At 40.9% G+C, this 24214-nt stretch overlaps 1 protein-coding gene across 3 annotated transcripts in view; it reads left to right on the top strand.

Moving 5' to 3' along the window:
* The first annotated feature begins 10538 nt into the window (after positions 1 to 10538).
* The window catches only part of VPS13A (vacuolar protein sorting 13 homolog A), a 272036-nt gene continuing 258360 nt past the window's right edge, over positions 10539 to 24214 (top strand). For all 3 annotated transcript variants that reach the window (XM_069576302.1, XM_069576303.1, XM_069576304.1), the window contains exon 1: positions 10539 to 11008. In XM_069576302.1, the coding sequence (XP_069432403.1) occupies positions 10909 to 11008 (100 nt within the window). In that variant the 5' untranslated portion in view covers positions 10539 to 10908. The remainder of the gene's footprint in view (positions 11009 to 24214) is intronic.

Here is a 24214-nt window from a genome sequence, read left to right as displayed (position 1 = left end):
TGGTCATAACTTTCCTTCCAATGAGTAAACATCTTTTAATTTCATGGCTGCAATCACCATCTGCAGTGATTTTGGAGCCCAGGAAAATAAAGTCTGACACTGTTTCCACTGTTTCCCCATCTATTTGCCATTAAGTGATGGGACAAGATGCTATGATCTGAGTTTTCTGAATGTTGAGCTTTAAGCCAACTTATTCACTCTCCTCTTTCACTTTCAGCAAGAGGCTCTTTAGTTCTTCTTCACTGTCTGCCATAAGGGTGGTGTCATCTGCATATCTGAGGTTATTGATCTTTCTCCCAGCAATCTTGAGTCCAGCCTGTGTTTCTTCCAGCCCAGAGTTTCTAATGATGTACTCTGCATATAAGTTAAATAAGCAGAGTGACAATATACAGCCTTGATGTACTCTCTTTCCTATTTGGAACCAGTCTCTTGTTCCATGTCCTGTTCTAACTGTTGCTTCCTGACCTACATACAGGTTTCTCAAGAGGCAGGTCAGGTGGTCTCACAATGGGAATTTATTTCTTAATTTCTAACTGTTCTCAAACAAACTGCACCATGTCCTAAATATTTTCCCCTGGATTTCAAATCTCATGGAATGAAGAAAATACTGAAGTCCTTATCATCTCCTGTAAAACCAAGGCCTTGTTTTTATATTTCAGTTATTATGAATGACAAAATCTTGTTATTATTTTAATTACCCCCTATCATTAATGTTTCCAAGGCTCATAAATTCTGCATTTCCTCTATGCTTTTCTGTTTGTGTAAACTGCAGTGACCTAGTTGAGATCCATGGTTGCCACCTGACTCACTGTCAACACGGCCACCTGGGTGCACTCTAACTTTGGACGGTTCCTCCCCGCTGCATCCTGGTCAGTGCTTCCTGTCTATATGTTTCAGATGACTTGCACTAACAGATAGATTGGGTAGAGGAGGCTAGGGACTGGCTTTAGAACTTCCCACTGAGGTGCTTTAGGCTCTTGGAAAGGGTTTCACAGAAGCACATACAGGGTCACAGATCCTCCAGTGCAGTCAGTGGTTCCCAGGGGGAGGATAAAGAATGAAAGCAGGGAATTGAGATAGTGGTTTTCAATATTCGAAAGTCCAGAGAGGCAGAGATTTCAGATCTGAGGGGTCTTTCGATTCCTAAGATTCTGGAATGGAGAGGCTGCCCTGAATGGAGAAGGAGGGGAGTGGTGTTGTGTGCTCTCAAGCGGCGCCTGTTCACAAGACCATTTAGAGCAGACCCCGGCACTTCATCTGGGAAGGCTCTCTTCTGCAGTCTCCATCTTGGCTCATCTCACACTTTACTGCCTGACCTGTTCTTGATCCTTGGACTCATTACTTATTTATAGACGGGCAGTTGCTGCCAGTCCTGATACTTAATCCGGTCTCTGGCCCTGGGTCTGGCTTCTTTCCTCACCCACGATTTGTCTGTACTCCCTTTGATGACAATGCTTCTCTGTCTCAGCCAAGCATCTCCCTGGGCACAGACTCAACTGCAGGTACTGACTCAGCTCTCCACAAAAGAGATATATACAGAACTGTTAATTAGACATAAGATTGTTAAGTAATGAAAGAGTGAAAAGAGAGTTCTAAAGGATTTCAGAGGTAGTTATTGCAGGAAGTGGATATAACCCCAAGGACTGAGTAAGCAAGGGCCTTCCAGGTGGAGCTAATGGTAAAGAACATGCCTGCCAATGTAGAAGACATAAGAGATGTGGGTTTGGTCCCTGGGTCAGGAAGATACCCTGGAGGAGGGCACAGCAACCACTCCAGTATTCTTGCCTGGAGAATCCCATAGATAGAGGAGCCTGGCGGGCTACAGGCCATGGGGTTGCAAAAAGTCAGATAAGACTGAAGCGACTTCACACACACACACACACACACACACGCACACACACACACTGAGTAAGCAAATGGACAGACATGGAAACTAAGGAGAGGAGCCCTCAAGATGAACCACAGACCTCTGAGGAGGCTGTGTCTCCAAGTTAGGAGAAGCATCCTTAGGAGCAGGAACAACGAGGTTGGTTCTGAGGTCTCTGAAATGGTGAGATGATACTGATTCTGCAAGTTGGGTAAAATGCAAGGCAGATTCAGGGGCTGCTGTCAGGTGAAGAAGAGTTGCTGGTGAATCAATCAAAACCAAAGGAAGCAGACAGGAAGCCTTATGGGGAACAAACGTAAAGGAGCAAGTCTCTTCTTCCTTCTCTGGCCCTTCTAGTGCCTATTCTGAACAAAACCTAAATAGGAGTCAGCTGCTAATGTCGTTTGCAGAGTGCTTCAGCATCCTAGAGCTACAAATCCAAGGATAAGTTTGGAGCTGATTGGCAATGATTCAATACTGGGCAGGTATGCCTTTCCTTCCTTCCACAAATAGGTGAATGTCTACTTTGCTCTAGGCACAGAGGATAGAACAATGAGCAAAACAATAGTAATAATATTTCTTCCTTGAGTAGCTTACAGTATATTATTACATGATAATGCAGACAGGTGGACAGAAAAAAAATTAGTAAAAAATAACATGTTAGGTGGTAAGTGCTCGGAGGGAAGGTAAAGCAGGTAAGGGGATAGGAGAGCTGAGGAGTAGGAGGAGCAGGGATCAAGCTTAACTGGGCTGTTCGAGGAAGGGCTGAGAAAATGACACAGATCAAACAAAGATGGAGGGAGTGAGTCACGCAAGTGTCTGAGGAAAGAGCTTCTAGATAAAGGCAGGGTGGAAGGGAAGGCCTTATCTGCCATCAGAAGGGCTGTGGCCATTACCATGGTGATATGGGCAGCATGTTAGCAGCTTTGGAGGACAAACGTGACATAAGCTCACTTTCTTCTGAAGGATCCTTCTGGATGCTCTTTTGAGATTAGATTGTCCTCTCTAGACTCACCTTGGCTCAACCATCAGGAACCTAATTCTGGGTCTAGAGTCTGGTCTGCCACATACATCCTTTTGGTCTCACTGTAACTCTCTGTACCTGCCTGTCATGAGCTTCCCAGGTGGCGCAGGGATAAAGAATCTGCCTGCCAATGCAGGAGACACAAGAGACTTGAGTTCCATCCCTAGGTCAGGAAGATCCCCTGGAGATGGAAACAGCAGCTCACTCCAATATTCTTGCCTGGAAAATTCCGTGGACAGAGGAGCCTGGCGGGCTACAGTCCACAGGGTCACAAAGAGACCCTACTAAGCACACATACACATTCCTCTTATAGCACTGCAGCAGGCACCCAGCCAAGGTTCAGGTGCCTCTTCTCCTGGGCTGCAACTTCACTCCACAAACAGTCTCTGTGTTTTGTATCCTATGAATACTCCCTCCTTAAGTTGGCCTTGGCTTATTAACCTACTCCTTTGGTGGTGTGTTCAGTCTTGTGAGAGCTGGGGGTGACTTCTTATCCAACATTTGTTCATTCTTTCAACAAAAATGTATTGAAAACCTACTGTGTGCCAAACACCGATGTACTGAGGAAAAAAACAGTAGACTAGACACATTAGCACTCTGTCTAGAAGTAGCAGTGATGGGGGAGACAGAAATTTTTAAAACCTGTAAAGAAGGTAATTTCAGAGAGTGATAAATAACATGAAGATAAAAAGGTGGCTATGACAGAGTATGAAAGATGGCTACCTGAGAATGAAAGGGCATGGAAGTCCCCTGATTAGGCCTTAAATATTTGAGCAGAAGATGAGATGGTTGGATGTCATCAACAGTTCAATGGACATGAACTTTGGCAAACTCTGGAATATGGTGAGGGATAGGAAATCCTGGAGTACTGCAGTCCATGGGGTCCCAAAGAGTCAGACACAACTTAGCAACTGAACAACAACATTTGGGCAGAGACCTGAATGATAAACAATCAGCCATGTGAAAATCTGGGGTCAGCAAGCACTGATGGACATCAGCATTTGGGACTCCTTTCAATCTGGGAAGGAGTCAGTCATTTTAGATATTTAGAACCAGAGGAAGATGCTTGAAAAATCTTTTATTGTATCTCTCTCTAGTATTTCACTGGGACTGCAGAGTAATTTATATTTTAATGCTTCCTGATAAGGCGTCACATTCAGATACTTTTCCTTTTTAAATATGTGAACTAAAATATTGCTTGCCATTTCAGTAAACAAAGGATGTTACGGCCATCAGGCCATCACATTACAACCACTTAGATGGTGACCCCTGAAGGAACTCAGAATGGAGACAAATGGGCTGCTCTTGGCCAAGGCCATCTAGCAGTCAGCCATTACAGCCAACCCCTGATAGTGTACCCTGAGGAAGCTCAGAATGAGGAAACATAGGATACTGACCCCAGATAGCTAAGGTGCATTTTGAAAGAATGATTTAAGTGAGCCCAGCATCTTCCCATACATACAGAAATACTAAATTCCTTAACTGATTTTCAGTTACAGATATCTGATTTTCTTTTATTAACAGTAACATTTTGACATTCTGAATACCTGGACTTCTGCTGCAAAAATTCCTATATACCCTGGCTCCCCACCTTGCCTCTTCAGAACAGTTTCTCAGTATTACCTGAGATGCTGTGTCAGAATATTCACCAAATTCTCAACTTTTATTTGGGTTGTGCATTTTTTTTCAGTTGACAAATATTTTACCGAGTATCTTGCATAACAATATTAAAACACTGTATAGAAGCTCTTAATTCAGGCTCATTTGATCACTTAAATGTATCCCTTAGTGGACCCCAAATTAACAAAAAGTTTTAGAATATTGTTTCAAGTTAATTATACATTCATAGAAAGTTGCAAAAGAAATTTATAGGGAGGTCCCACGTACCTTTCATCATGCCCCTCAATGGTGACATCTTGCATAGTTATAGTGAAATATCAAAACCAGGAAATAAATATATTGGTATCACTTATAGTACCAATGCTTATTCAGATTTCATCAGTTTTATATGCACTCATTTGTGTATATATGATTTTATGCAGTTATATGTAATCACTACCACGATCAAGATGCAGAATTATTCCAAAAATACAAGGTCCCTTGCTGCTATTCATTTGTAGCCACGCTTGTCTCTCCATCCCATATCTAACCTTTGACAACTTCTAATCTGTTCTCTATTTTTATAATATGTATCATATTTTTCATTCAGCTTAATTCCCCAGAAATCCATCCAAATTGTTGCATATATCAAGAGTTTGTTATGTTCATTGCTGTGTAGTATCCCATGGTATGGGTATATAACATAGTTTATTTAACCATTCATCTGTTGGAAAACATTTGGGTGATTTCCAGTTTTTGCCTATTATGAATAAAGCTGTTACAAACATTCACATATGAGTTTGCATGTGAACACATATTTTCCTTTCTCTGGGATAAATGTTCAGGACTATAACTGCTGGTTCAGATGGTGTATATTTATTTTATTATTATTTTTTAGAAACTGCTAAACTGAAGCGATGTAGCAGCAGCAAGCTGTTTTTCAGAATGGTTATACCATCTCACTTGCTCACCACTGATGCATGTGTGCTTGCATGCTTAGTCACTCAGTCGTGTCCAAATCTTTTGCGACCCTGTGGATTGTGGCCCTCCAGGCTCCTTCGTCTCGGGGATTATCCAGGGATGAGTACTGGAGTGGGTTGCCATTTCCTTCTTCAAGGGTTCCTCCTAACCCAGGGTAGGATCCACTTCTCTTGCATCTCCAGCCTTGGCAGAAGGATTCTTTACCACTAGTGCCACCTGGGAAGCACTCCACTGATGCTTGCGCGTGTGTGTGTGTGTGTGTGTGTGTGAAAGTTGTTCAGTTGTGTCCAACTCTTTGTGATCCCATGGACCAGGGAAGCCACTCACTGATGCATAAATGATTCAATTTCTCCACAACCTTACTGGCATTTTTAAAAATAAGTATTTTCTGGCTTTGCTGGGTCTTTGTTGCTGTGTGCAGGCTTTCTCTAGTTCCAAAGATGGGGTACTACTCTTTGTTGCCATACAGAGGCTTCTTCTGTTGTGGACCACAGGCTCTAGGCATGCAGGTTCAGTAGTTGTGGCTTCCCGGCCTAGTTGCCTTGCAACATGTGGAGTCTTCCCGGACCAGGGATCAAACCCATGTCTCCTGCATTGGAAGGTTGATTCTTATCACTGTACCACCAGGGAAGTCCTTCACTAGCATTTTGAGTTGTCATTTTTTCTTTTTACAGCCATTCTGATGGTATGTAGTGATTGCTCATTTGTGGTTTTAGCCATTTCCCCAGTGGTTAATGATGTTGAGAATATTTTCATGTGATTATTTGCCACCTGTATATCCTTTTCAGGAAATGTCTGCTATGTCTTTTGGCTAATATTTGAGAATTCACATATGTTTCTATATCAATTCTCCACCAGGATTGGGACCTTGCTAACAAACTTCAGTTGGCTCTGATTTTAGGAAGACTAGTTTATCCATACGCACATGCAGTTTCCTGAAGCATTACCAAAGAATATACACTAAAATAACATTTCTGATACATCCCTCTTCACCAGTTTAGAAGAATAAATTAATTTTGCATCTTTTTTTAAATGTTCCAAGTGTACAGCATATAGCTGAATGTAATAAAACTCAGTTTCTTTGGTTCAAAATCTCCAAAGATGATTTGCTTTAGGCTAAAAGAATTTCAATTAGTATGAGTAAAAGAAATGTTATTATACTTGATTTGTAGTTATCTTTTTACTTTATTTAGACACATTTCTTGTCTTGGGGAAAAGATACATACTCACTGTGAAACATGTTTTTTTAAGCTCAAAAGAACAGAGAAACTACATATTACCCAAAGTCTCATTATCTAGATAACCACTCTTAACATTTGGTGAGCATACATCTAGATTTCTCTCTATATATATATATGTATAAATATATATTTTTTACATATATATTATATGTATTCTCTGAACATCCAAAATTTATACTTCATATACTATTCTGCACCTTGTTTCTCATAAGCGTATTGACTTTCTCACAAGTATTGACTTCTTTCCATATTAGTATAGATCTTCATCATTTTTAAAGCTTGTAATAGTAATATGTGTGTGTTTACTTAACCATGTTCCCTACTATTGGACGTTTAGATTGTTTCTAATTTTTTGCTATTATAAATAATGCTTTAATGAATGTGTTTGTGGGATAGCTTTTTGAATTTTTATAATTATTTTCTTAGAGTAAATCTCTAGAAGTGGGATTGCTGAGCTAAATCGTATGTACATGCTTGTATATAGACATGTATATGTCAGTTTGTACATGTTTTAAACTACCCTTTAGAAACACTGTTGATTTAAATTTTCACATGCACTGCCTGAATAAGGTTTTTGTAAGTTTCTCAACCTTTTCCATAGGTCTCCCTTCCAACAAATTTCTCTCTCTCTCTCTCTCTTTTTTTTTTTTTAGGATTGGAACACACACATCCAAATAGCTTCTGATTGTTTATAATTTTTAAACTGTTAACTGAGATAGGAGTGTAGAGCTTTATGAGGCCACGTCAGTAAAAGTCCTATAAAATCGCCGTCTTTTGGACTTGCTCCTCCAAGACAGTTTTCAGGAAGGTGGTGTGCTTCATTGGCTTTGTTATCTGGACATCTAGCTTAGTTTCTCAATATTGACCTCAAGAGGGGGATGATAAACACAAGTAGCACAGCAATGACATGCACTTGTGGACAGAGGAATTACAATTAGGAGGAAAAACTGTCCAGCATTACTACCGGCATACCCAAACTTCAGAGATAGAAAGCTGTAGTATGTAAACTAAACACAAGATCATAGCAAATCTAACTTACAAAGTTATTAATCTGTTGCACAGTTGGATGGTATTGCAGTTTGGGGTCACTAAAAAAGCTTTTCTTTTTTATTTGATCAAACAATGAATTAGGATATGGAGGGAAAATCACCTTATACTGGTACATTTTCAAATTTGAAACTTCAGCATCTTTTTGGTAATTCCTGGGCTTATTTTTCAAGGTTTAACAGAGATTTGACTTAATGGTTTAATAAATAAACACCTATCTTTTATATGATGACGTTATTTTTGCTTACAAAATTCCTAAGATGGATTAAGCAACATGAAAATTGTACCTTTTAATACTTAGGAAACATGTTCATGACATAGCACCTAACAGTAGACAAGAATTGTTACAACATTCATCTTGTTTTTTATTTCCAACAGTTTCTCAGAATTTTTTTCATTGGTCACTTTAGCAAATAAAAGCTAATACTTCTAAAATTTTAGCAGGACACTCCCCTCACCCAATTCTATAGGATTTTCATGGACTGTATAAAACTAGTGTGAGGTGTTTGCAAGCTACTAAAGCATATTTTTGGACTGAGTTTTGGAATTTCTTGTACTTTAAACTTGTGCTAGATTTAACAGTGGAATTTTGTACCTACTGTATATGTGGTTTATCATAGTACAGTAGCAAAATCCCTGATGACAGAAAGTTTTCCCCTTTGCTAGGCATTTTGGAGAAGGCAATGGCAACCCACTCCAGTGTTCTTGCCTGGAGAATCCCAGGGACGGGGGAGCCTTGTGGGCTGCCGTCTATGGGGTCGCACAGAGTCTGACACGACTGAAGTGACTTAGCAGCAGCAGGCATTTTAGCTTCCATTAATTTCTCTGTTCAGGTATTCTGAGGTAGATTCCCAGTGTCATTAGCCAAATGCAAGAGGAGCAGGTGAGATGATGGGTGGAGTCATCCAGAAGTAGATGATGGAGTGGAGTCATCCAGAAGTAACAAGTTTCATCTGTTTCTGCAGAATATGAGTTGTGTCATCTTGGACAAATCCCTAACATTGCAGCTTTATTATCTTAAAGCCCAAGAGCTTGAACTGTGACTTAATTAAGGTCCCTTTAAATATGAAATTATAGGAAAGCAATACATCAACTCATGTAAAATAAGATTTTACACTGTATTTTCCAGACATTCTACTTGGAAAGGTAAACCTTCAAACCTTAAAAAATTGGGGTGACTACGTACAAAATGATGCAAGAATTAACAAGAAAGTCATCATTTGCTATGCAGAAAGAAATTTAAACTACACTCCTACATCTTAAATCCTTCAGTTCAGTTCAGTCGCTCAGTCGTGTCCCACTCTTTGCGACCCCATGAATCATAGCATGCCAGGCCTCCTTGTCCATCACCAACTCCCAGAGTTCACTCAGACTCATTGTCCATCGAGTCAGTGATGCCATCCAGCCATCTCATCCTCTGTCGTCCCCTTCTCCTCCTGCCCCCAATCCCTCCCAGCATCAGAGTCTTTTCCAATGAGTCAATTCGCATGAGGTGGCCAAAGTACTGGAGTTTCAGCTTTAGCATCATTCCTTCCAAAGAACACCCAGGGCTGATCTCCTTTAGAATGGATTGGTTGGATCTCCTTGTAGTCCAAGGGACTCTCAAGAGTCTTCTCCAACACCACAGTTCAAAAGCATCAATTCTTCGGCGCTCAGCCTTCTTCACTGTCCAAGTCTCACATCCATACATGACCACCTTTGCTGCTGCTGCTAAGTTGCTTCAGTCGTATCCGACTCTGTGCGACCCCATAGATAGCAGCCCACCAGGCTCAACCGTCCCTGGGATTCTCCAGGCAAGAATACTGGAATGGGCTGCCATTTTCCTTCTCCAATGCATGAAAGTAAAAAGCGAAAGTGAAGTCACTCAGTCCTTAGCGACCCCATGGACTGCAGCCTACCAGGCTCCTCCGTCCATGGGATTTGCCAGACAAGAGTACTGGAGTGGGTTGCCATTGCCTTCTCCGATGACCACCTTTATGATCTCTTAAATCCTTAGAGGGTTATTAATTATAGTTCTCCAGACTTCACATCCAGCGTGTTTGGCCTTCACAACCTCAGGTCTTTGGCCCTCTTTCTGTATAAAACCAAACACGGCTGTGGGAGTGGTTCTGAAAGAGCTCTAATTTTTATGTATTTATTCAAGGTCATTCTGTGAAGGCTCAGGGGCTGTGAGTCTTAGGTCTTCAGGTCTTCGTAGGAGGGCGCTCAGCAGTGTCAGTCAAAACTGGTTGACTCTAAGGGACGAAAGTCAGCTCCGTCTAAATAACCAGACCAAGAGAGTGCGATCTCAGATGAAGGGAAAGGACCATGGAATTACAACCCAGAATTTACTTTTCTTTCCTCTCTCGATTTGCAGCCACGGAAGTTAAGTCATCGACTGTGTAACCTCTCCAAGCGTTCGTAGGACTGAACGGGGCAGTTACAGGCATCCAGACACTCAGGCTGGACTGACCTGGGAAGCCAGCACTGCCCGGGTTCCGCCTGTACCTCCCCACTTGTAATAATAAGTGCGTAGCTCCCCGGGACTCCACTTGAGAGCCTCCAGCCTAACAAATGCGGAAGGCACTTTTAATCTGCAGCCGCTTTACCCAGATTTAGGACCTCCCTGCCCACGTGGGGGCGTGTCTCCTCAGTTAGGGGCGGGGCGTTCCAGGCACGGAGTAACCGCCGCGCCCCCTGGCGTCCCGTCCCCCGCCCCCGCCCCCGCCCCGCCCCCGCCCCGCCCCCGCCCCGCCTCCGCCCCCGGCACCAGTGGGGAGGCCAGGCTGCCGGTGGGGGCGGGGTCAGAAATGTCCAGTAACTCCAGGTACCTGTTCGGTTGCCTGGCGATGGGGGAAGAGGCGGGGCCGAGGAGAAAAAGGAGCCGCGCTCCGCCCGACTAGGGCAAACGCTGGAGAGGCGGCCGCGCAGCCGCCTTAGCTCTCTCTCGGGCCTCGCGCTCCGCCCAACTCTGGATCCCGAGCCGCACATGCGTAGCGCGAGCTACCGCCTCCGCCCCTCATAGGGCTCGTGGCGGGGCTACGCGTGCGGCGCTGGTGGCACCACGGTCGGAGCCGCCCAGGAGCCGGTGAACCGAGCAGTCTCGTGAGAGGGGCTCGAGAGGGCAGGCGCAGGAAGAAGAAGCGCCGCGTCCACCGCGGCTGAGGAAGATGGTGTTCGAGTCGGTGGTCGTGGACGTGTTGAACCGGTTCTTGGGGGACTATGTGGTGAACCTGGACACGTCCCAGCTCAGTCTGGGCATCTGGGCAGGTAACGAGACCGCCATCTCGCCTCCCGTGCTTCCGTTGACAGAGCCGGCCCTGCCTTCCTGGGGCCTCGGGCCCCACTCTGCCACCTGCCGCCGACTCGTTTGGGGTCCTGTTACGTAGAGCCGGGAGGCAGTTGCCGGGCCTCCACCGGCGAGTTAGTGTTTTGGCCGGAGGGGATTGGGGTCTCTGATGCCGGATGAAAAGGCCACCCCCCCCGCCCCCCGCCGCCTTTCGGCCGAAGGGACCCACAGTGGACTCCAAGGGTCTGGAGTTCAAATTCCACCGAGCCGCCCTTTTCTGCCCTTCGCGGTCCGGTTTCAGCTGTGTTGGGCGAGGGGCGGCCTCGAGACACACCTGGGCTTGGTCTGGTCCCTGTCATTTTCGCCCCTTGGATTGTGATGGAGGCCCGGGCAGCCCACGGAGGGCCGCACGCCGCCCCGCACGTGAAAGCAAGGAGCTGTGACCGGAGATGCCGTCCTCCTTCCGCGCCCAGCCTCGGGGTACGGCCAAACCCTGCTGGCTGCTCCGCTCCCCCTTCCGGCCTCACCGCCTCGAGTCCGGGAGGCTCGCCTGGGTTCGGCTGATAACAGAGCGAAAACTCCTGTGCAGGATCGCTCGAAAGATTGATGGTGTGTTGTCAATTTACAACCTGAACCCAGCAGTGTATCAAGCCTGTTAAGGGTTTGGGGCTTTGTGGGTCACATTGAATTACTGAAATTTTAAAGAAGCTAGGTGCGCTGTCCTTACGCTAAGTGAGATGTGAAGTTGGATGGTGAAGGACTGATGCTTTACTTTGTATCCGTTCTGGTGTATTTCTTTATTTGGCGTTTCAATTTTAGTGCTGTGCTTCCGCCTGTTTTTGTATTACACGCTTATCTATTTTAAACACCCATTAGAAATTAGATTCTTTTTCTTGTGAAATGTCTTTCCCAGGCCAAAGCTAGGGTTAATCTCCTTGTGTGAGTAATATATAGATATATTTTAAAATTTTAGTCTTTTTGAATATGCACACACTTGACAGCTTTCTTCTAAAGTACTTATTTATCGTGATATTTCTCCTTTACTTAATAGTGTAAATAAGTAATTTAGTTTGATAAAGAAAACCTCTTGTTAACTACTGTTGATATCTAGTACCTTCCCTGGTGGCTCAGATGGTAAAGCATTTGTCTACAATACGGGAGACCTGGGTTCGATCCCTGGGTCAGAAAGATTACCTGGAGAAGGAAATGGCAAGCCACTCCAGTACTCTTGCCTAGAAAATCCCATGGATGGAGGAGCCTGGTGCAGGCTACTGTTCATGGGGTTGCAAAGAGTTGGACACGACTTCACTTTCACTTTCACTTTTACCTTGGTAGAGAGTGGGACTGCAGGAATGAAGAATATAAATGCTAGCTCAGCATCTCGGACTAGTACCAGAAATTTACAGATAGTTTAATCTGTGCTGCTTTTCATTTGTAAAATAGTAATGATAAAACTTGTCTCCACCCACCTCAGTAGGAAGCCTTGAGAACATTTTGTGATATGCTTTGCTTTTAACCTATAGTTGAAAATTGCTTCTACTTCAAGGTGGAGGTTGGTGTAGAGTTTGATTTATCAGTGGATATGTTAATTTGAAATACTCATACACTAAATTCACTCTTGTGATGCACAGTTCTATTAGTTTGACAAATACAAGGAAGCATGTATCCAGCATCACAACCTTGATACAGAAGAAACATCAGTTCAGTCGCTCAGTTGCGTCAGACTCTTTGTAACCCCGTGGACCACAGCTCACCAGGCCTCCCTGTCCCTCACCAACTCTCGGGGTTTACCCAAACTCATGTCCATTGAGTTGGTGATGCCATCCAACCATCTCATCCTCTGTCGTCCCCTTCTGCTGCCCTCAATCTTTCCCAACATCAGGGTCTTTTCCAATGAGTCAGCTCTTCACATCAGGTGGCCAAAGTATTGGAGTTTCAGCTTCAGCATCAGTCCTTCCAATGAACACCCAGGACTGATCTCCTTTAGGATGGACTGGTTGGATCTCCTTGCAGTCCAGGGAACTCTCAAGAGTCTTCTCCAACACCACAGTTTAAAAGCATCAGTTCTTTGGCACTCAGTTTTATTCACAGTCCAGCTCTCACATCCATACATGACGACTGGAAAAACCATAACCTTGACTAGACAGACCTTTGTTGGCAAAGTAATGTCTCTGCTTTTGAATATGCTATCTAGGTTGGTCATAACTTTCCTTCCAAGGAGTAAGCATCTTTTAATTTCATGGCTGCAGTCACCATCTGCAGTGATTTTGGAGCCCAGAAAAATAAAGTCAGCCACTGTTTTCCACATCTCAGAATTCCCTCTGCTGCCCCTTTGTAGTCTCCCACCCAACTCCTACCCTTCCTCCTGGCAACCATTGGTTGTTTTCCATCCCTACAGTTTTGCCTTTTCTAGAGTGCCATATAAATGGAATTATGTGGTATGTATCTTTGTGGACCTGATTTCTTAGTTCATTCCTTTCACTTACTAAATGAAATAAATTTGAGAGGCATTCGTGTGTGGCATGCATCAAAATTGTGCAACTGTCACTACATCTAATTCCAGAACATTTTCAACACTCCAAAAATAGATCTCATACCTGTTAACAATCACTACAAATTTATCCCCATGTTCTCTGGCAATCACTAATACACTTTTTGTCTTCTATTGGTTGCCAATTCTGGACGTTTCATGTAAATTGAATCATAATATACATGGCCTCTTGTTTCTGGCTTCTTTCACTTAGTACTATATTTTCAAGGTTCATTTATATTGTAGCATATATCAGTATTTCATTCTTTTTTGTGGCTGTTAGTAACATTCCATTGTATGGGTATAACTCATTTTGTTTACCTTTTCATCAGTTGATGGAGATTTAAATTATTATTACTTTTTCCGTTTATGACTAATGCTGCTGTGAACATTCATGTACAGGTTTTTCATGGACATACACTTTAAGTTCTCTTGTGTATAGAGGTGGAATTTCTGAGTCATATTGTAACTTTGTTTAGACATTTTAAGGAATTTCCAAACCCTTGAAAATTCTTTAAGTATTATGGATGCAAGTCCTTTGTAAGATAAGTGATTTGAAAAATACTTTCTCGGAGTTGTTTCCAAGGCTGTCTTTTGCAGAGCAAAAGTTTAAAATTTTAATCAAGTCCAGTTTATCAGAATTTGTGAGTCATGCTTTTGGTGTTATATCTGTGAAATCTTTCCCTAACCCAAAGTCACAAAGATTTTCTACTGTGTTTTATTCCAGGAGCTTTATAGTTTTATATTTTACTTTTTTTGAGTAATAGGTAGAATTTAAAATATTCTTGGAGAATTTAAAAAGCAATAATAATTCTTGATAAACTTAGAGGACTAAAACATTCGTTGAAAATCTCAGTAATAGAAACTAGGTGCTACATAGGAAAAATGTTAAGATTATGGACTTAATATTTTAGGGTCTAGTGTCAGAAGGACCTATTAGTAAATGGGTGCTTTTGCTAGGCTTCCGTACAGTAATCCAGTTAATATCACTATTGGCATATGAATAGTATAATTAGTATACAGAAGTTAAATTGATGGTTTCATATCTAATAATGGAAAATTTGTTTCAGAGATGTTCCTTTGAAAATTAGAATTCTCTTCCTTAGAAACATTGTTATATATGAAGTTTACAGAGCTAATTATAATACAGTAGAGCAGTGCCACGATACTGTGCTATGCACTAAGGAGGCTGAGTCCTGGAAGCATCTATTTTGTGGAAGAAGAAAGAGAAATTGAGTTTCTTCTCAAACTGTTGGCAGATTCTGATGTTGATAAAGTATGTATTTTAAACAGTTATTTCCACCCTCCCTGTGTATCATGCATTTAGGGAGTTGGTAGTACTTCGCAGACACATCTGCGATTCGCCTCCCAACTTTGCTAAACCATCTAGTGTTTAATATTTCATTCACGAGCTAGGCTGCATCAGGATCAGTCATATGTGAATGTTAGAAATACAGATTTTTGGGGGAACTACTTCCCAGATACTATAATTCATTTATTGAAAGTGGGACACCCCCCACCAATGTTTTTTAACCAAATGACACAGGGGATTGTGATGTCCAAATAGGTGCATTTTAAGGGCACTTTCAGGGCAAAAATATTAGAAATTCAGGGGCAGAAGTAGTAGTAAGGATGCCTTGTGTAATAGAATTATCATTTGTAACATAGAGTGTACCTTTTAATATTATAGTTTTCTTCTTCTCACTCATTTTCTTTGTTTGCTCCAAAATTACAATACTTGGGCAAATTTAAACAATTTGCTACGCCTGACATCTTTGTGTAACATTAGAAGCTCAGACTTCTTTAAAAAACAAAAACAAAAACAAATTGCATATTCTGTTTTTGAAATGTTAATCTGTTAAAATGTTTCTCTTTATGTATAGTCTTATGTTCAGTTCAGCTGCTCAGTTGTGTCGGACTCTTTGCAACCCCACAGACTGCAGCACACCAGGCCTCCCGGTCCATCACCAACTTCTGGAGTTTACCCAAACTCATGCCTATTGAGTTAGTGATGCCACCCAACCTTCGCATCCTCTGTCATCCCCTTCTCCTCCTGCCTTCAGCCTTTCCCAGCATCAGGGTCTTTTCAAGTGAGTCAGTTCTTCGTGTCAGGTGGCCAAAGTATTGGAGCTCTAGCAGCAGTCCTTCCAATGACTATTCAGAAGTGATTTTCTTTAGGATGGACTGGTTGGATCTCCTTGCTGTCTAAGGGACTTTCAAGAGTCTCCTCCAACACCACAGTTCAAAAGCATCAGTTCTTCAGCACCCAGCTTTCTTTATAGTGCAACTCTCACATCCATACATGACTACTTGGAAAAATTATAGCTTTGACTAGACGGACCTCTGTTGGCAAAATAATGTCTCTGCTTTTTAATATGCTGTCTAGGGTGGTCATAGCTTTTCTTCCACAGAGCAAGCGTCTTTTAATTTCATGACTGCAGTCACCATCTGCAGTGATTTTGGAGCCTAAGACAATAAAGTCTGTCACTGTTTCCATTGTTTCCCCATTTATTTGCCATGAAGTGATGGGGCCAGATGCCATGATCTTCATTTTTTGAATGTTGAGTTTTAAGCCAGCTTTTTCACTCTCTTCTTTCACCTTCGTCAGAAGGCTCTTTAGTTCATCTTTGCTTTCTGTCATAAAGGTGTGTTATCTGCATATCTGACGTTATTGACATTTCTCCCAGCAATCTTGATTCCATCTTGTGCTTCATCCAGTCCGGCAGCAGTTTGTATGTCTTCATCACATACCCCTAATTTGTTCTTCCTTCTTTCCCTCTCTCCTTTTGGAACAAGTTTATTTTCTATTTCTGAGTCTGTTTCTCCTTTGTATATACACTTATTTAGATTCTATATATAGTTGACATCATATAATATTTGCCTTCTCTGACTTTTTTCACTAAGCATGATATTCTCTAGGTTCATCTTCGTTGCTGTATATGGCTATACTTCATTTTTATGACTGAGTACTATTTTATTTTGTGTGTGTGTGTATGTATGTGAGACATCTTTTCAACTCAGTAATCTGTTGCTGGACATTTGAGTTGTTTCCATGTTTTGGCTATTGTAAGTAGTGCTGCTGTAAACACTGGGGTGCCTCTGTCTTTTTCAATTAGTTTTCTTTTTTTCTGGATGTGTACCCAGGAGTGGAATTGCTGAATCATAGTCTAGTTTTATTTTTACTTTCTAAAGGGACCTCCTTACTGCTTTCCACTGTGGCTGTACCAATTTACATTCCCACCAACAGTGTACAAGGGTTGCCATTTCTCTGTATGCTCTCTAACATCAGTTATTTGTAGAGTTTGTGATGATAGGTATTCCGACAGGTGTGAAGTGATACTTCATTGTGGCTTTGATTTCCATTTCTCTAATTATCAACACTGAGGATCTTTTCACGTGCCTATTTAGCCTTCTGTATGTTGTCTTTGGAAAAATGTTTATTCAGGTCTTCCACCCATTTTTTGATTTAGATTGTTTTTTGATATGAACTGTTGGCATATTTTGGACATTAGCCCCTTGTCAGTCGCATCATTTGCATCACTTTCAAAATTAGGAAATGTGAGATTGCCAACATTCCTTTGAAGGTTGTTTTGATTGTGGATCCTTTGAGATGCCGTATGAATTTAAAAATGAATCTCTCTATTTCTGGAAAGAATTAGGATTTAATGTAGATTACATTGGATCTGTAGGTTGCTTTGGGTAGTATTGATATCTTAACAATATTGTGAAAATGGAATGTTTTTCTATTTATATATGTGTTTTCTTTATTTTAACAGTGTCTTATAGGTTTTGGGATATATATCATTCTCCTCTTCTCTCTCCCCATTGTTTTTTCCTATGTATTTTGTTATTTTTGATACTGTTGTAAATGGCTTCCTTGGTGGCTCAGTGGTAAAGAGTCTGCCTGCAATAAGATGTGGGTTCGATCCCTGGGTGTGGTGGAGGTTCCCCTGGGGAAGGAAATGGCAACCCATTCCAGTATTCTTGCCTGGGAAATCCCATGGACAGAGAACCCAGTGGGCTGCAGTCCATGGGGTTGCAAAAGAGTTGGGCACGACTTAGCAACTAACTAACACAATTGTAAATGTAATTGTTTTCATAGTTTCTATCTTGGATTGTTAAGTGTATAGAAACAACTGATTTTTGTATTTTGATTGTGTATCCAGCAACATGTTGAATTTATTTATTCTAGCAGTTTTTTGTGGAATATTTTTCTTCATGTAAGATCATGCTGTCTATGAACAAAGAGAATTTTCCTTCTTCCTTTCCAGTGTGGATGCCTTTTATTTATTCTTCTTGCCTAATTGCTCTATGACATTGTGTTGAGTAAAAGTGGCAGAAGTGGACATCTTTATCTTGTTCTGATGTTAGAGAAAAAGACATATCTTGTACCATTACATATGAAGTTCATTGTGTGCTTTTCATATATGGCTTTAATATCTTGAGATAGTTTGCTTTTATTCCTAATTTTTTAAATGTTTTTAACATGAAAGAATGTTGAAGTTTTTTGAATGCATTTTCTTCATCAGTTGAAGGGATCCTGTGTTAATTCATTCTGTTAATGAGGTGTATTACCCTGATTGAATTTGTATGTTGAACCATCTTTCCATTCCTAGAATATTACATTGAATAATAGTGATAATTCTTTTAGTGTACCATTCAATTTTGGTTGCTAGTATTTTGTTGAGGATTTTTGCCTCATTATTCACGAGGGATACTGATCTGTAGTTTTCTTTTGGTATCCTTGGCTTTGTTATCAGATTAATGGAGACCTGTATGCAGTTTGGAAGTGTTTCTTTCTCATTTTTTGGAAGAATTTGAGGAGGATTGGTGTTTTGTTTTAAATGTTTGGTAGAATTCGCCAGTGAAACTCTTCTGTTCTGAGCTTTTATTGTTGTCATTGTTGTTGGGATGTTTTTTGATTACTGATGAAATCTCATTACAAATTTGTGCAGATTATGCATTTCTTCATGATTCATTAGTGGTATTGTGCATGTTTCTAGGAATTTACCCATTTTAGCTAGGCTATCAAATTTGTAGACACATGGCTGTTCATAGTATTCTTATAGTCCTTTTTATTTCTGTGAAATTGGTAATGTTATACCCTCCTTCATTTTTCATTTTAGTTACAATTGACCCTTGAGCAACAAGGGGTTAGGGCTTCAAACCCCTACACAGTTGAAAACCTGCATTTAACTTTACAGTTGGCCTTCCATATCTGTGGTTCACATCCTCAGATTCAACTATGATATAATTCTGAAGTATGTATTTATTGGAAAAAATTCATATACAAGTGTACCCACAAAATGCAAAGCTCTGTTGTTCAAGAGTCAGTTGTATTCCACTCCTCATATATCTTTCCTTTTCTCGTTTGCCTTTCGCATCTCTTCTTTCAATGCTCTTTTGTAAGGCCTTCTCAGACAACCATTTTGCCTTTTTTGCATTTCTTTTTCTTGAGGATGGTCTTGATCCCTGCCTTGATCCCTGCCTCCCTGTACAATGTCCGTCCATAGTTCTTCAGGCACTCTTTGAGATCTAATCCCTTGAATCTATTTCTCACTTGCACTGTATAATCGTAAAGGATGTGGTTTAGGTCATACCTGAATGGTCTAGTGGTTTCTCCTATTTTATTCAATTTAAGTCTGAATTTGTCAATAAGGAGTTCATGATCTGAGCCACAGTCAGCTCCTGATCTCGTTTTTGCTGACTGTATAGAGTTTCTCCATCTTTGGCTGCAAAGAATATAATCAATCTGATTTTGGTGTTGACCATCTGGTGATGTCCATGTGTAGAGTCTTCTCTTGTGTTGTTGGAAGAGGGTATTTGCTATGACCAGTGCATTCTTTTGGCAAAACTCTTAGCACAAGGTCAAATTTGGCTGTTACTTCAGGTATCTCTTGACATCCTACTTTTGCATTCCAGTCCCCTATAATGAAAAAGGACATCTTTTTTGGGTGTTAGTTCTAGAAGGTTTTGTAGGTCTTTATTGAGCTGTTCAACTTCAGCTTCTTCAGCATTACTGGTCCGGGCATAGACTTGGATTACTGTGATATTGAGTGATGTGCCTTGGAAATGAACAGAGATCATTTTGTCATTTTTGAGATTGCTTTCAAGTACTGCAGTTTGGACTCTTTTGTTGACTATGATGGCTACCCCATTTCTTCTAAGGGACTCTTGCCCACAGTAGTAGATATAATGGTCATCTGAGTTAAATTCACCCATTCCAGCCCATTTCTCCTCCTGCCCTCAATCTTGCTCAGCATCAGAGTCAAATGAGTCAGTTCTTCACATCAGTTGGCCAAAGTATTGGAGTTTCAGCTTCAGTATCAGTTCTTCCAATGAATGAATATTCAGGACTGATTTCCTTTGGATATCCTTGTGTCCAAGGGACTCTTAAGAGTCTTCTCCAATATCACAGTTCAAAGGATTCAGTTCTTAGGTGCTTACCTTTCTTCATAGTCCAGCTCTCATATCGACACATGACTATTGGAAAAACCATAGCTTTGTTGGCAAAGTAATGTCTCTGCTTTTTAAGAAGCTGTCTAGGTTGGTCATAACTTTTCTTCCAAGCAGTAAACGTCTTTTAATTTCATGGCTGCAATCACCATCTTCAGTGATTTTGGAGCCCCCAGAAATAAAGCCTGTCACTGTTTCTAGTGTTTCCTCATCTATTTCCCATGAAGTGATGGGACCAGATGCCGTGATCTTAGCTTTCTGAATGTTGAGTTTTAAGCCAACTTTTTCACTTTCTTCTTTCACTTTCCTCAAGAGGCTCTTTAGTTCTTTTTCGCTTTCTGCCATAAGTGTGGTGTCATCTGCATATCTGAGGTTATTGATATTTCTCCCAGCAATCTTGATTCCAGCTTGTGCTTCATCCAGTCCAGCATTTCTCATGATGTATTCTGCATATAAGTTAAATAAGCAGGGTGACAATATACAACCTTGACGTGCTCCTTTCCCAGTTTGGAACCAGTCTGTTTTCCATGTCCAGTTCTAACTGTTGCTTCCTGACCTGCACACACATTTCTCAGGAGGCAGGTCAGGTGGTCTGGTTTACCCACCTGTTTTAGAATTTTCCACAGTTTGTTATGATCCATACAGACTTTGGCATAGTCACTAAAGCAGAAATAGATGTTTTTCTGGGACTCTCTTCCTTTTTCGATAATCCAGCATGAGTTGACAGTTTGATCTCTGGTTCCTCTGCCTTTTCTAAATCCAGCTTGAACATCTGGAAGTTCAGGGTTCACACGTACTGTTGAAGCCTGGCTTGGAGAATTTTGAGCATTACTTTGCTAGCGTGTGAGATGAGTGCAATTGTGTGGTAGTTTGAGCATTCTTTGGCATTGCCTTTCTTTGGGATTGGAATGAAAACTGACCTTTCCCAGTCCTATGGCCACAGCTGAGTTTTCCCAAGGTGCTGGCATATTGAGTGCAGCACTTTCACAGCATCATCATTTAGAATTTAAAATAGGTCAACTGAAATTCCATCACCTCCACTAGCTTTGTTCATAGTGATGCTTCCTAAGGCCCACTTGACTTCGCATTCCAGGATGTCTGGTTCTAGGTGAGTGATCACACCATCATGATTATCTGGGTTGTGAAGATCTTTTCTGTATAGTTCTGTATATATATATATATTTTATTTTACAGTATTGTATTGGTTTTGCTATACATCAACATGAATCCGCCACGGGTGTACATGTGTTCCCCATCCTGAATCCCCCTCCCTCCTCCCTCCCCTACCATCCCTCTGGGTCGTCCCAGTGCACCAGCCCCAAGCATCCAGTATCATGCATCAAACCTAGACTGGCGATTCATTTATTATATGATATTATACATGTTTCAATGCCATTCTCCCAAATCATCCCACCCTCTCCCTCTCCCACAGAGTCCAAAAGACTGTTCTATACATCTGTGTCTCTTTTGCTGTCTCGCATACAGGGTTATCATTACCATCTTTCTAAATTCCATATGTATGCGTTGATATACTGTATTGGTGTTTTTCTTTCTGGCTTACTTCACTCTGTATAATAGGCTCCAGTTTCATCCACCTCATTAGAACTGATTCAGATGTATTCTTTTTAATGGCTGAGTAATACTCCATTGTGTATATGTACCACAGCTTTCTTATCCATTCATCTGCTGATGGACATTTAGATTGCTTCCATGTCCTGGCTATTATAAACAGTGTTGCGATGAACACTGGGGGGTACGTGTCTCTTTCAATTCTAGTTTCCTCAGTGTGTATGCCCAGCAGTGGGATTGCTGGGTCATAAGGCAGTTCTATTTCCAGTTTTTTAAGGAATCTCTACACTGTTCTCCATAGTGGTTGGACTAGTTTGCATTCCCACCAACACTGTAAGAGGGTTCCCTTTTCTCCACACCCTCTCCAGCATTTATTGCTTGCAGATTTTTGGATCACAGCCATTCTGACTGGTGTGAAGTGGTACCTCATTGTGGTTTTGATTTGCATTTCTCTAATAATGAGTGATGTTGAGCATCTTTTCATGTGTTTGTTAGCCATCCGTATGTCTTCTTTGGAGAAATGTCTATTTAGTTCTTTGGCCCATTTTTTGATTGGGTCATTTATTTTTCTGGGATTGAGCTGCATAAGTTGCTTGTATATTTTTGAGATTAGTTGTTTGTCAGTTGCTTCATTTGCTATTATTTTCTCCCATTCAGAAGGCTGTCTTTTTACCTTGCTTATATTTTCCTTTGTTGTGCAGAAGCTTTTAATTTTAATTAGATCCCATTTGTTTATTTTTGCTTTTATTTCCAATATTCTGGGAGGTGGATCATAGAGGATCCTGCTGTGATTTATGTCTGAGAGTGTTTTGCCTATGTTCTCCTCTAGGAGTTTTATAGTTTCTGATCTTACATTTAGATCTTTAATCCATTTTGAGTTTATTTTTGTGTGTGGTGTTAGAAAGTGATCTAGTTTCATTCTTTTACAAGTGGTTGACCAGTTTTCCCAGCACCACTTGTTAAAGAGATTGTCTTTACTCCATTGTATATTCTTGCCTCCTTTGTCAAAGATAAGGTGTCCATATGTGTGTGGATTTATCTCTGGGCTTTCTGTTTTGTTCCATTGATCTATGTGTCTGTCTTTGTGCCAGTACCATACTGTCTTGATGACTGTGGCTTTGTAGTAGAGCCTGAAGTCCGGCAAGTTGATTCCTCCAGTTCCATTCTTCTTTCTCAAGATTGCTTTGGCTATTCGAGGTTTTTTGTATTTCCATACAAATCTTGAAATTATTTGTTCTAGTTCTGTGAAAAATGTGGCTGGTAGCTTGACAGGGATTGCATTGAATTTGTAAATTGCTTTGGGTAGTATACTCATTTTCACTATATTAATTCTTCCGATCCATGAACATGGTATATTTCTCCATCTATTAGTGTCCTCTTTGATTTCTTTCATCAGTGTTTTATAGTTTTCTATATATAGGTCTTTAGTTTCTTTAGGTAGATATATTCCTAAGTATTTTATTCTTTTCGTTGCAGTGGTGAATGGAATTGTTTCCTTAATTTCTTTTCTACTTTCTCATTATTCATGTATAGGAATGCAAGGGATTTCTGTGTGTTGATTTTATATCCTGCAACTTTACTGTATTCATTGATTAGCTCTAGTAATTTTCTGGTGGAGTCTTTAGGGTTTTCCATGTAGAGGATCATGTCATCTGCAAACAGTGAGAGTTTTACTTCTTCTTTTCCAATTTGGATTCCTTTTATTTCTTTTTCTGCTCTGATTGGTGTGGCCAAAACTTCCAGAACTATGTTGAATAGTAGCAGTGAAAGTGGGCACCCTTGTCTTGTTCCTGACTTTAGGGGAAATGCTTTCAATTTTTCACCATTGAGGATAATGTTTGCTGTGGGTTTGTCATATATAGCTTTTATTATGTTGAGGTATGTTCCTTCTATTCCTGCTTTCTGGAGAGTTTTTATCATAAATGGATGTTGAATTTTGTCAAAGGCCTTCTCTGCATCTATTGAGATAATCATATGGTTTTTATTTTTCAGTTTGTTAATGTGGTGAATTACATTGATTGATTTGCGGATATTGAAGAATCCTTGCATCCCTGGGATAAAGCCCACTTGGTCATGGTGTATGATCTTTTTAATGTGTTGTTGGATTCTGATTGCTAGAATTTTGTTGAGGATTTTTGCATCTATGTTCATCAGTGATATTGGCCTGTAGTTTTCTTTTTTTGTGGTATCTTTGTCAGATTTTGGTATTAGCATGATGGTGGCCTCATAGAATGAGTTTGGAAGTTTACCTTACTCTGCAATTTTCTGGAAGAGTTTGAGGAGGATAGGTGTTAGCTCTTCTCTAAATTTTTGGTAGAATTCAGCTGTGAAGCCGTCTGGACCTGGGCTTTTGTTTGCTGGAAGATTTCTGATTACCGTTTCAATTTCCGTGCTTGTGATGGGTCTGTTAAGATTTTCTATTTCTTCCTGGTTCAGTTTTGGAAAATTGTACTTTTCTAAGAATTTGTCCATTTCTTCCACGTTGTCCATTTTATTGGCATATAGTTGCTGATAGTAGTCTCTTATGATCCTTTGTATTTCTGTGTTGTCTGTTGTGATCTCTCCATTTTCATTTCTAATTTTATTGATTTGATTTTTCTCTCTTTGCTTCTTGATGAGTCTGGGTAATGGT

Source organism: Ovis canadensis, chromosome 2 (genome assembly GCF_042477335.2).
Source record: "Ovis canadensis isolate MfBH-ARS-UI-01 breed Bighorn chromosome 2, ARS-UI_OviCan_v2, whole genome shotgun sequence".
Classification (NCBI taxonomy): domain Eukaryota; kingdom Metazoa; phylum Chordata; class Mammalia; order Artiodactyla; family Bovidae; genus Ovis; species Ovis canadensis.
This window is presented reverse-complemented; position numbering and strand designations above follow the sequence as displayed.